At 52.9% G+C, this 12,964-nt stretch overlaps 1 protein-coding gene across 1 annotated transcript; it reads right to left on the reverse strand.

The window, feature by feature from the left end:
* Window positions 1-1,524: 1,524 nt before the first annotated feature.
* On the reverse strand, window positions 1,525-8,849 carry LOC144798012 (uncharacterized). The gene is made up of 3 exons (XM_078668800.1): window positions 8,444-8,849; window positions 7,141-8,084; window positions 1,525-1,563 (listed from the first exon to the last, which is right to left on the reverse strand). The coding sequence occupies exons 1-3, from the start codon at window positions 8,526-8,528 to the stop codon at window positions 1,525-1,527; spliced, it is 1,068 nt and encodes a 355-aa protein (XP_078524926.1). The 5' UTR covers window positions 8,529-8,849.
* Window positions 8,850-12,964: the final 4,115 nt, after the last annotated feature.

The raw sequence follows: 12,964 nt of genomic DNA on the forward strand, positions 1-12,964 counted from the left end.
CCGGACAATCACAACACGACTGTCTGTCCACGAAACGAGCGAGCAGTCTCACAAGTAATTGTCTGCCTCACCTCTGGCATTGTCTGTCCATGAAATAACCAGACAGCCACCTCAAACCGTCTGCCCACGAATGGCCGGACAGTCATACAAATAACTGATAGGATCCACAAGCTCGAATCCCCTCACACACAGTGAGCCACGACCTGCATTGGTCACCCGAATCGCCATTGTCCGCCCTGGTGCACTAGCTTCTCACATGACCCTCTCAAGCTCTCTCACACACATTCCCTAACTTCCAGTGGGTTTGTCGATGATGCCTCACGACTCCCACAATCACTGGACAGACAATTACACCTCTGGTGTCTTCTATACCACAAATCTATCCCGGGATCTTAGGCTACTCGTCGAGCCTGACACCAAAAAAAACAAATTGTATCAAATGGACCACATGCGTTCGGCCTGAAACCACAATCACTTGACTCTCAACCCATCTCCGCAAGACATCACACAATAAAATCATCACTGCAATCTAACACATGCATCCCTATTCATACTCACTCCACCGTGAACTGCTCCCTAATATTCCTAGCTTCTCCGCTCACTAAAGAGGTAACCGTCCTTCAGCTACCAACTGATAGGGCCGAGTTCCTTCCTACCAATTTACTGTGGAACTCTTGGCCGATGGACCTTTGTTACCTGCTGAGCAGTGTAGAGGGAAGAAATAACTAACCCCAGGCGGAGACCTCTGCTCCACCTGTGGAGTCTGCAGAGAGTTGCCTATGCATAGATTTGCCTGCTCCGCGTTCCGCGGAGAACGTGGAGTAGGCAAATCTCTGCACACTCCGCGGCAGAGTGGAGTTGACCAGCCCTCGCCTCCCAACCCCCTATTAATATTTGCTTACAACTTAAATAAAACAACTTTAAAGTAAATAAAAACCACTTACCTTGGCTGCGGCATCGCCAGGCTGCCCTCTTTCTCTTCATCTCCATCTCTGGGGAAATTGCACAAGCACGTGCGCCCGCGCATACATATTTTTGTGCAAAATGCACGGGCGCACACTCATGCGCAGTTTTCCCAGAGACCGCGATGAAGAGGAGAAGGGCAGCTCGGGGATGCAGCAGCCAATGTAAGTGGTTTTTATTTACTTTATAGTCATTTTATTTAAGTTTTAAACAATTGTTAATAGGGAGGGTGGGAGGCGGGTGGCGTAGCAGAGCTCCACGGAGTTCCACAGAGTTTGTTCTCAACTCCGTGGCTCTCCGTGTAGCTCCGCTACGCGCACTACACCCGGGGTTAGAAATAACTCATTTCAACAGACTACAATTTATAAGAACCAGGACTTTGAAGAATCACTGACTCTGAATTCCAAGTTAGTGGTTTTATTACGAAGCCAAAAACAATTGAATGTACAAGCACCTTATTACGAGGTTGTAGAAATACATGGGAACTAATACAAATCCAAACCTACGGGCTAATTTTATGCGATGGATCATAAACAGAATACCAATTTCCGGAAGTCAAACTTAGGAAATGATTGCCCCCACGTCAAGATCCATATTCATCTGTGGTGAATGAATAAAGAGAATAAAGAGATTTAGTCTGTCCTTACCCTACCACTACTGTGACATCCCTACTTAGCATTCTCCAGGAAAGATCAGGAAAAGGTGTCAGCGTGTGAAGACTTCCTAAGAAGTACAGTCACGTTGTATGGGTCAGGTAGCCAAAGCTACAGTGCTTATCCTAAGATGCTCCTTCTCTCTCCTTCCATCTCCTCACCTCATCTCCTGACTCCACCCCAGGGCATTGTCCCTAATAAAAAGCACAAAAATGCAAAACACGCTCACAGATCACCTCATCTCGCTGGGCAGTTCTCATGATTAGTACCTCTGGGCCTACTGGCTGAAAGGGCTATGGCAGACTACTGGGCTAGTGAATTAAATAAATATTACAAATTGATTACAAAAGTTGGAGAAAATGTAGTGAACTTTGCAACATGTTTCCTTTATAAAACAAACCTAGTACAAATATTACATACAAAGAAAAACAATAATACTTTTTATGAAAAATGATGAAATGTACAAAAAATGTAGGTGCAATGCCCCAATCAAACAAACAACACCAATTCTCCACCTTACTTGTAAAATGACGAAAATCTCAAATCCAAAAACCCTCAAAGCCAATGCTAATGATGCAATAGGCACAGAGTTATCCTTCCAGCTCCAAATCCAAATGAAAAGTGAACAGGACATGGACAAAGCACTGGGAGGACCCTGTTGGACAGGAATAGGAAGTTGGAGTCTCTGAGCCACTTCCTTCCTCTTAAAAAAAAAGTTAAAAAAGAAAAAGCACTCCTTGCATAAAAAAGTACAGCCAGATGTCAATTTGAGGATTTTTTTTCATCCAAATCATCATTTTTGAGAAGCTTGAGAAATATTCTTCTGTAGAATGCACATTTTGCGTGTTTGGCGTCGCGATCTTCACAGTACTTCCGCCAGATGTCTGATGGCGCATCCAAATTAAGTGTTCGCAATCGCGCACTCTCGCGGGACGGTGCGGCCGGCTACCAAATCTCACGGCGCACGCAAACTGATAGGAAATCTCATCGGCGAATGCTGGGATCCCGGTAAGCCGCTACCACACGGGAAAATGCATTTTGAAAGTGCGAGCAAGCAAAAAAACTCCGCTCCACTGAGGAGCGCGGAGTTTTCGGTAACTCCGTGTTCTACGCGGAACGCAGAGTTACCAAACGCCACAAACTCCATGAGTGGAGCAGAGTTTTACGCCCAGGGTTAGTCCAGATGTCCATCAGATTATGGGGCTCATTAGGATGGCGGACGGAAGAGCCACCGCGGCCCTGTAGTAGGCGGAAAAAGCCTTTTCCGTGTCCGCCTGCCGCGGATACTCCGTCCGCCATATCAGGATAGGAAAACGTGTCAAATTCCCGTCCGCGACGGGAAAGCACGCTCCGCCGCCGAACTACACACGAGAGCGTGGCGGACGGAACACATCCGGAGGCCACGCCGTACGGACTGACGTCGAAGACCGTCCTCCAAATCAAGATGGCGGAAAATACACATAAAACCGCAGCGGAAAAACAACCTGTCTGAACACGGCGGAATCCCCACTGCGAAGACAGGTGACATAGCAGAGATACCCACCGCAAGCTGACCAACACCATGGACCCAGCGCTACACGCTTTCCCGATGCTCTTCGCGATCCACCACGTCCTAGTCATGGCCCACCACGGACGACGACGCAGGTAAGGCACAAACCATTGGCTGTCTGCAGGGGAATACCAGTAAGGGACGTGACGTAGGGAGGGGGAGTGTCATGTTACCGAAACCACTGATGAGAAGCATATACAAATACACATTTGTAGTACGCAAGCAGGAATGACAACGACAGACCACGAGACCTGATAGACAACCTTTATTGTACAAAATAGGGGTAAAATCACAGTGTATGCGTGAGCATGGGCAAAGTGGGCACCACAGCAGCTACATCATTGGCAGTCAACGAGAGGGCAGAATGCAGTATCAGAGCATCAACAGGGCATTGTGCAGTACAGAGCAGCTACATCAGAGGCAGTCAACGAGAGGGCAGAATACAGTATCAGAGCATCAACAGGGCATTGTGCAGTACAGAGCAGGTACATCATTGGCAGTCAACGAGAGGGCAGAATGCAGTATCAGAGCATCAACAGGGCATTGTGCAGTACAGAACAGGTACATCAGAGGCAGTAAACGAGAGGGCAGAATGCAGTATCAGAGCATCAACAGGGCATTGTGCAGTACAGAGCAGCTACATCAGAGGCAGTCAACGAGAGGGCAGAATGCAGTATCAGAGCATCAACAGGGCATTGTGCAGTACAGAGCAGCTACATCAGAGGCAGTCAACGAGAGGGCAGAATGCAGTATCAGAGCATCAACAGGGCATTGTGCAGTACAGAGCAGCTACATCAGAGGCAGTCAACGAGAGGGCAGAATACAGTATCAGAGCATCAACAGGGCATTGTGCAGTACAGAGCAGGTACATCATTGGCAGTCAACGAGAGGGCAGAATGCAGTATCAGAGCATCAACAGGGCATTGTGCTGTACAGAGCAGGTACATCATTGGCAGCACATGAGAGGGCAGAATGCAGTATCAGAGCATCAACAGGGCATTGTGCTGTACAGAGCAGGTACATCATTGGCAGCACATGAGAGGGGCTAAGTGCATCAACAGTCCATTGCACAGAACAGGTCCATCACAGGCAGCACATGAGAGGGGCTAAGTGCATCAACAGTCCATTGCACAGAACAGGTCCAGAGGCAGCACATGAGAGGGGCTAAGTGCATCAACAGTCCATTGCACAGAACAGGTCCATCACAGGCAGCACATGAGAGGGGCTAAGTGCATCAACAGTCCATTGCACAGAACAGGTCCATCACAGGCAGCACATGAGAGGGGCTAAGTGCATCAACAGTCCATTGCACAGAACAGGTCCATCACAGGCAGCACATGAGAGGGGCTAAGTGCATCAACAGTCCATTGCACAGAACAGGTCCATCACAGGCAGCACATGAGAGGGGCTAAGTGCATCAACAGTCCATTGCACAGAACAGGTCCATCACAGGCAGCACATGAGAGGGGCTAAGTGCATCAACAGTCCATTGCACAGAACAGGTCCATCAGAGGCACACATGAGAGGGGCTAAGTGCATCAACAGTCCATTGCACTGAACAGGTCCATCAGAGGCAGCACATGAGAGGGGCTAAGTGCATCAACAGTCCATTGCACAGAACAGGTCCATCATTGGCAGCACATGAGAGGGGCAGAATGCAGTATCAGAGCATCAACAGGGCAATGTGCAGTACAGAACAGGTACATCAGAGGCAGTAAACGAGAGGGCAGAATGCAGTATCAGAGCATCAACAGGGCAATGTGCAGTACAGAACAGGTACATCAGAGGCAGTAAACGAGAGGGCAGAATGCAGTATCAGAGCATCAACAGGGCAATGTGCAGTACAGAACAGGTACATCAGAGGCAGTAAACGAGAGGGCAGAATGCAGTATCAGAGCATCAACAGGGCAATGTGCAGTACAGAACAGGTACATCAGAGGCAGCACAACTACGTGTCCCTACCAAACCGTCACAGGGACCACAAGAGTGCCACGCAGTTCTCAATGGACACACCATGTGAACTAACATTTGAGTGAAGTGTACAGCACCTCACATCACAGAATCAGGGGGACTGCGTGAACTACCTGCCTCGGACACACTGGCAGCACCAGCAACAGGAGTGTGAGACACAGACACAGCCCGAGTGACACACACATGGGCCACGGACCCAGACACACTGGCAGCACCAGCAACAGGAGTGTGAGATACAGCCACAGCCCGAGTGACACACACATGGGCCACGGACCCAGACACACTGGCAGCACCAGCAACAGGAGTGTGAGACACAGCCACAGCCCGAGTGACACACACATGGGCCACGGACCCAGACACACTGGCAGCACCAGCAACAGGAGTGTGAGACACAGCCACAGCCCGAGTGACACACACATGGGCCACGGACCCAGACACACTGGCAGCACCAGCAACAGGAGTGTGAGACACAGCCACAGATGTAGTCACTGACACGTGAGCCACTGACCCAGACAGACTGCCAGCACCAGAAACAGGAGTGTGCAACACAGCCACAGATCTCCTAACTGACACGTGAGCCATAGACCCACATACCCTGCCAGGATCTGCAACAGGAGAGGGCACAACTGACACTGTGCCACCATCTGATACACGAGAGTCAACTGCACCAGCGCCACTGGGACAACTGAAATGATGAGCCACAGGGCTGTATGGGCCAGGAGGCAGGGTGGGCCTGGGAGCTGGGGATAGCTCACCTAGAGCCAAATCGGGGTTGGCAGGTGTCAATGGTGTGTGTCTGCGTTTCTTAGGGTGGTGTGAGTGCACCCTGGACAGGACAGGACTGCCAAGTGGTGGGGACTCCAAAGAATCACCACCCAGCATAGGTGGCGCAACTGCTGCGGGGGATCTGGTTTCGGGGGACGTGCTGGAGCCTGCTTGTCGTTTGCTCTGTGCCTGCCGCCTGGACTCGGAATGATGTGTAATGGGGGATGCAACAACAGGGGACACCCTCCTCTGCTTCTGACTGGCCTGGATGGGAGTGGAGGTATGGGGGGACTCCGCCGCGGAGACATCAGTGTTACGTTTAGTAGAAAACATCAGCCTCAGTGCAGCCAGGGGTGAAGTATGCCTGTCCTTGATAGCGCCATTGTCCATGCCAGATGCCTTGTCCGTAGGATGTGCCTTATCCTTAGGTGGAGTGTTGTCTCTGGATGTAGCCTGTGCCCTGCTCGCCGCCCTGTTCCTGCCAGCAGACTTGTCGTCTGTGGTGCACCTGTCTCCAGCAGACACCTGCTGTCTGTGTGTGTCCCTGTCCTTGGGAGAGTCCCTTACCTCTGCTGTGGGCCTGCTCTTGGGAGTCTCCCTGCTCTTAGTAGGTGCCTTAGTCTTCTCACTGTCCTTGGGAGAGTCCCTTACCTCTGCTGTGGGCCTGCTCTTGGGAGTCTCCCTGCTCTTAGTAGGTGCCTTAGTCTTCTCACTGTCCTTGGGAGAGTCCCTTACCTCTGCTGTGGGCCTGCTCTTGGGAGTCTCCCTGCTCTTAGTAGGTGCCTTAGTCTTCTCACTGTCCTTGGGAGAGTCCCTTACCTCTGCTGTGGGCCTGCTCTTGGGAGTCTCCCTGCTCTTAGTAGGTGCCTTAGTCTTCTCACTGTCCTTGGGAGAGTCCCTTACCTCTGCTGTGGGCCTGCTCTTGGGAGTCTCCCTGCTCTTAGTAGGTGCCTTAGTCTTCTCACTGTCCTTGGGAGAGTCCCTTACCTCTGCTGTGGGCCTGCTCTTGGGAGTCTCCCTGCTCTTAGTAGGTGCCTTAGTCTTCTCACTGTCCTTGGGAGAGTCCCTTACCTCTGCTGTGGGCCTGCTCTTGGGAGTCTCCCTGCTCTTAGTAGGTGCCTTAGTCTTCTCACTGTCCTTGGGAGTGTCCCTTACCTCTGCTGTGGGCCTGCTCTTGGGAGTCTCCCTGCTCTTAGTAGGTGCCTTAGTCTTCTCACTGTCCTTGGGAGAGTCCCTTACCTCTGCTGTGGGCCTGCTCTTGGGAGTCTCCCTGCTCTTAGTAGGTGCCTTTGTCTTCTGACTGGCCTTGTCCAAGGAACAGTCCATGGACATGTGACTATCCCTTGCCTTGGGAGTACCTTTCGTGTTGAATGGCTGTGTAGCTCCGGAAGGCATGTCCCCCAACAACACTTGTGGATCCTGTGTGTGTACTCCAGTGCATCTGACGTCGTCTACGTGAACAGATTTAGCTGATCTAGGGGATGGGGTCTGTGCCCTGCGTGCCCTGACGTGCTGTCTGACGCTGCTTCTAGTGCAATAAGCTGTATTTGAGTCCTGCTCAGAATAATCACTACCCCCTGAGACATCCAGCGGTGTAGATGGTGAAACACAAGTAGCACCCTGTTCGTTCGACTGTACTATTGCAGACGACACACTGCTTGCCAATGACTGCACTGTCCTGTGTAGACCTGCAAGATCGCCATGCATCCCTTCCATGAATGCCACCACCTGCCCCAACTTCCTATCATGGTCCTGGAAAGCATTTGTCATATTGGTCTGCCCCACACACAGCTGTCTGAGCAGATCAACGGCCTCAGCACACAGTGCATTTTGGCTCACCGTGGCAGGGGCAGCGGTGCCTGCACCGAACGCCACTCTGCTCCCCCTACTCCTCCGGCCACGAACAGTACATGGTGCAGTTGGCGGAAGTGTGGGCCCTGTGTGCTGTCTTACGACAGAAGGTGGTGAGTGCCCACTCCCAGTCTGTGACAACAGTGCAGGCTCACCCAGAGTGTCCGACGAGGAGGACGATGGCGTCTCCACATGCGAGTCCTCAGGGACGGTCCTGTCCCCCTCTCCGGCGCTGGCCTCCTCCGTGTCAGTCTGCGTGTGTGCGAAGTCTGAGCCGGACTCATTTCCTCGGCTACTCTCCACCGTCTGTGGCTGAGTGTCCTCTGTCAAAGCTGAAATGCACAGAAAAGATGTGTGAGTCATGGGCACACTCACGTACAGAAGGAACAGGATAGCCAAATCACATAGCAGACAAAGGTTTAGGAGCCCTCATCCTGCACATGGCCCACCCCTACCAGTCATCCTCACATTTTCTGCCATGGGGCCATGGACCACTAGGGGATGTGCTTTTACACTCAACTACTAAGCAAGTGGCGTGTCAACATGGCGGACCTGGATGTCAAATGAGTACCGCCCAATGGGACCAAAAAGGCATCACAGGCATACATACGCAACACGGAACTCAATAGTGTGTCTGTGCACCAATACATGCATAGCACTCACAGGTTTCCTACACAGACAGTATGCTCACCGCTAGTTTGCTGTCGATCGGCACTCAGACGTTCGGCCAGTTCAGGATGCGTCACTGCAATGATACGTTGCATGAGAGGGGTCATGGAGCGTCGGGCCAGACGGGGCGTCCTTGGAATCAGGCCCAGTGTTACTTCCGCTACATTCTTGCTCAGCCTGGAAATGTCGTCCCAGCGTTTGTGGCAGTGTGTATGTCGTCTGTTGCACACCCCCAATGCCCGTACTTCCCTTGCTATGCTCCTCCACAGGTCCTTGCGAAGGTGCAGCTTGACCTACCATGATGGGAGACAAAAGGGTGTAAGTCAGTGGACAGGTGGCCTGTCACACACATAGGGGCAAGACGTTACTGTCAGCAGCCATGCACAATCAGGAACATATGTCTAGCCCACACTACACAGCTAAGATAGAAATAGGCCTGATCATTCGGCCCCCTCATGCACACCAACATGTCCCACACTGCACTTACCACCCGTCCCGGTGCGCCGTAGAGGCGTCCATAGTTGCGGAGTACACCGTCCACGAGGACATCAAGCTCCGCGGCGGTGAAGGGTCGAGACCGGATCTCTTTGCCTGATGACATGGCAAGATCACGGAGTATGGCACTAGAGCAGCAGTCGGTGGTCAGCTCAGCAGCAGCAGCAGGTCGAGGTGATGGTCACAGGCAGCAGTCGGTGGTCAGCTCAGCAGCAGCAGCAGGTCGAGGTGATGGTCACAGGCAGCAATGGTCCCCAGGGTAGAAAGTTTCATTTTGGCCAACACACATATATAGGGCCCTCAGCACGTGTCAGTGGCATACGTCGCCAGCAATTGGTCAGCCCTGGAAGCGTGATCGTGAAATGGCCCAATGACTGGCCCTGTTGTTGCGGTGCACAGCTTCCTCTACTTGCGATTGGCCGTATGCGGCCAGCGTCCCTCTTCCCATTGGCTGCATGTGCAGGGACCGTCACGGGCACACATCGGCAACCGCACGTGCAAGCCTCACGGAAGGAAGCTTCAGTTGCAACAATGTTGTATCACTGGCGCCTCCATGGCGGTGCACGTACACAGCGGGGGAGGTGCAGGCCTATACACCCTGTAGATGTACTCAATGGACATGCCAGTTCATGACCCCCCTTACAGTCACCTTGCATCATCCACCGTACACCGGCCGGAGCGGCCGGCCCATGAACAACCGCCGTGCCAGGCCCTGCCCAGGACCGCCGTGCCGGCCATGGCAACAACCGCCATTGCACGGCCCTTCCACTACCGCCGTGCCAGGCCCTGCCCAGGACCGCCGTGCCGGCCATGGCAACAACCGCCATTGCACGGCCCTTCCACTACCGCCGTGCCAGGCCCTGCCCAGGACCGCCGTGCCGGCCATGGCAACAACCGCCATTGCACGGCCCTTCCACTACCGCCGTGCCAGGCCCTGCCCAGGACCGCCGTGCCGGCCATGGCAACAACCGCCATTGCACGGCCCTTCCACTACCGCCGTGCCAGGCCCTGCCCAGGACCGCCGTGCCGGCCATGGCAACATCCGCCATTGCACGGCCCTTCCACTACCGCCGTGCCAGGCCCTGCCCAGGACCGCCGTGCCGGCCATGGCAACAACCGCCATTGCACGGCCCTTCCACTACCGCCGTTCCCTGGCGGTCCGTGCAATGGCGGTTGTTGCCATGGCCGGCACGGCGGTCCTGGGCAGGGCCTGGCACGGCGGTTGTTCATGGGCCGGCCGCTCCGGCCGGTGTACGGTGGATGATGCAAGGTGACTGTAAGGGGGGTCATGAACTGGCATGTCCATTGAGTACATCTACAGGGTGTATAGGCCTGCACCTCCCCCGCTGTGTACGTGCACCGCCATGGAGGCGCCAGTGATACAACATTGTTGCAAATCGACCATCCGTCCCGGAACCTTACACATGCACTTGCCGGTGTGTGGGCGTGACGGTCTGTGCACGTGCAGACAGTGTGAATGTCGAAGGCGGCCCGCGTATGCCCAGACGTAAACAGCGGATGCAGTGCACCGCCATGGCGTGATCAATGTTAGCATCTTAGCCGATGATGCACCTTGTACCATTGTCTGCAGCTGCCTGCTCACGGTTGTGTGCGTGATTGCGTGGCTACACATGTCATGTTCCATCCCATGTGTGTCCATACCATGGCCATCGGTGAGCCACAAGTGTCCATCACGTGTGCATGTCCACATCGGGTAGTACCCTACACAATTCAGTCGTACCTCACATGTACACAGTAGATCCCGTATGAATGGGCACCTGTGAATCAGTTGTGAGTGAGTGGTATGTGTCAGATGATGACTATGGTGGGGGTTCTGTTGTGTACTGTACATGTGTGTTGCCTATTGTGTCCCCATGCATGTGATGTCCGTATGCCCACCATTCCTGGTGTTGCCATTGGGGCATCATGATATGGGGGGGTGGGGGGGTGTTTAATTTAGTATGTGTGCATGTACTTGCATGTGTGCATGTGATGTTGGGCCTACACATGTGGGTCATGTCACATGTCTGGTTGGCAGTGATGTTGAGGTGAGACACTGTGCATTGCACATGTTGCTAAACATCATGTTGCTAGTGGATGCACATTGTAGCTACGTCGGTCCATGTTGTCCTGACAATCAGAGGAGTCACACATATGACAAGCATACACTGGATACTACATGTTGGTAGAGGGCGTTGACATGTGATTGAGGTGCACACACGTGCGTTGTATGTTAATTGACTTCCATTCCATCTACTCCCACACAGGAGGGCTCCAAATGTCCTTCGCCCATACACTGTGCTGGAGGATATGGTGGACGAGGAGGTGATCCGGAAATTCAGGCTGGATCGCCGTCGATTGTTGCAACTTGTGACCCTATTGTCTCCTCATCTGCAGCCGCGAAGAACCTATCCAGGTTCCATGACACCCACGCAAAAGGTGATGGCGGCACTCCATTTCTTCGCAACAGGCACATTCCAGTACACAGTTGGAGATGCCGGGGGAATGTCACAGGCCATGTTCAGCACGGTACTCCGGGATGTACTGACAGCCATGATGCTGTACAAGCATGACTATATACATTTCCCTCAGGCGGCGGACTTGCCAGCGGTCAAAGCTGGCTTCTATGCCCTGGGTCGTATACCACACGTTGTGGGTTCCATTGATGGCACGCATATCGCGATCATTGCACCACGGGCACGTGAGCAGGTGTATAGGAATCGGAAACACTTCCATTCCCTGAACGTGCAGGTGGTGTGCCAGGCCGACAACATCATCTCACATGTGTGTGCAAGATTCCCTGGCTCTGCACATGACGCCCACATCATGCGGAGCAGCATGGTCCCCCAACTGATGGCTAATCTTTGTCCAGCACAAGCGTGGCTTGTTGGTGAGTATGCTGTGGTGACAGGAGTGATATCTGTGTGGCATGGTGTGCCCCACAATGCAGGTTGTGATGTTTCTCTCTCTCTCTCTTCCACCAACACAGGCGACTCGGCTTACCCAAACAGGCCTTGGCTGCTCAGTCCCTTACGCAATCCCACTACACCAGGAGAAATGAGATACAATGATGCCCATGGTAGGACACGTCGAGTGGTAGAACGGACATTTGGCCTGCTCAAGTCAAGGTTTCGGTGCCTGGATAAGACTGGAGGGGCCCTGCCTTACTCACCAGGCAAAGTATGCAAGATCGTGATAGCGTGCTGCATGCTTCACAACCTGGCTGTGCGCTATAACATTGAACTGCTCTTGGACCCTGATGAACTGCAAGTTCCTCGCCCTCCCGACCCAGCCATGTCAACTGATGAGGATAGTGGTGAGGAGGAAGGTGTGGACCAGAGGCGCCAGATCATTGATCGCTACTTCCCTTGATTGTGAGTGTGCTCCTCTTGTGCTGCTTGGGTATGCCCTGTGAATGTGTGCTGGTGTTGTGGCATAGTGGTGTGCTTCATCTCTGTGTTCTGCTATGTGATGCATGCATGTGTGTGTGTGTGCTAAATTGTGGCCAATGCACGTCTCCATGATGTGTGTCGTCTCATCCATTACTGTTGTGATGCGTGTGGGTAGTTAAATGTTGCACTGCAGTGTGTTCTGATGTGTGTGATCTTGTTTCCTGACGTGTCTTTGCGGTTTCTATTTTCCCTAGGTCACTCCCGCAGCGCCATGATTCTGTACCAGTTGGATACCTGTACCTAGTAACATCTGTTTCTGATGCATTCATGTGAATAAACATGGAGACAACACATGATTGAGTGAGTAAGTGGCTTTTATTTACAAAATGTGCATGGGTGTAGGTGCATATTTACAAATGAGTGAAGGGGTGGGGGAGTGAGAGTTGAAGGTTATGGCAGATGAAATGTCCGTGCGGACACCACATAGGGTGGTGTCTGCCTAGTACAGCAGGCCTGTGGCAGGTGGGACCGGATAGTTGGCAGGGTGAATGGCATGCGCAGGTACTGGGACAGTCATTTTCTGTTCCTCTTGGAGCGTGTGGCAGGTGCTTCCACACTGCTGTCGCCCACTTCCAGCCTCGGTCGGCCCCTCCGTC

Source organism: Lissotriton helveticus, chromosome 12, assembly GCF_964261635.1.
Source record: "Lissotriton helveticus chromosome 12, aLisHel1.1, whole genome shotgun sequence".
In the NCBI taxonomy this organism is placed as follows: domain Eukaryota; kingdom Metazoa; phylum Chordata; class Amphibia; order Caudata; family Salamandridae; genus Lissotriton; species Lissotriton helveticus.

What these genes read in the sequence shown, in the direction of transcription:
- LOC144798012 (XM_078668800.1), bottom strand. Translation starts at nt 8,528, where the DNA reads ATGACCCCTCTCATGCAACGTATCATTGCAGTGACGCATCCTGAACTG. An exon ending in CGATCGACAGCAAACTAGCG is followed by an intron (nt 8,085 to 8,443) that starts GTGAGCATACTG and finishes TGTGCATTTCAG; the next exon opens with CTTTGACAGAGGACACTCAG. An exon ending in AGAGCAGGCCCACAGCAGAG is followed by an intron (nt 1,564 to 7,140) that starts GTAAGGGACTCT and finishes CATTCACCACAG; the next exon opens with ATGAATATGGATCTTGACGT.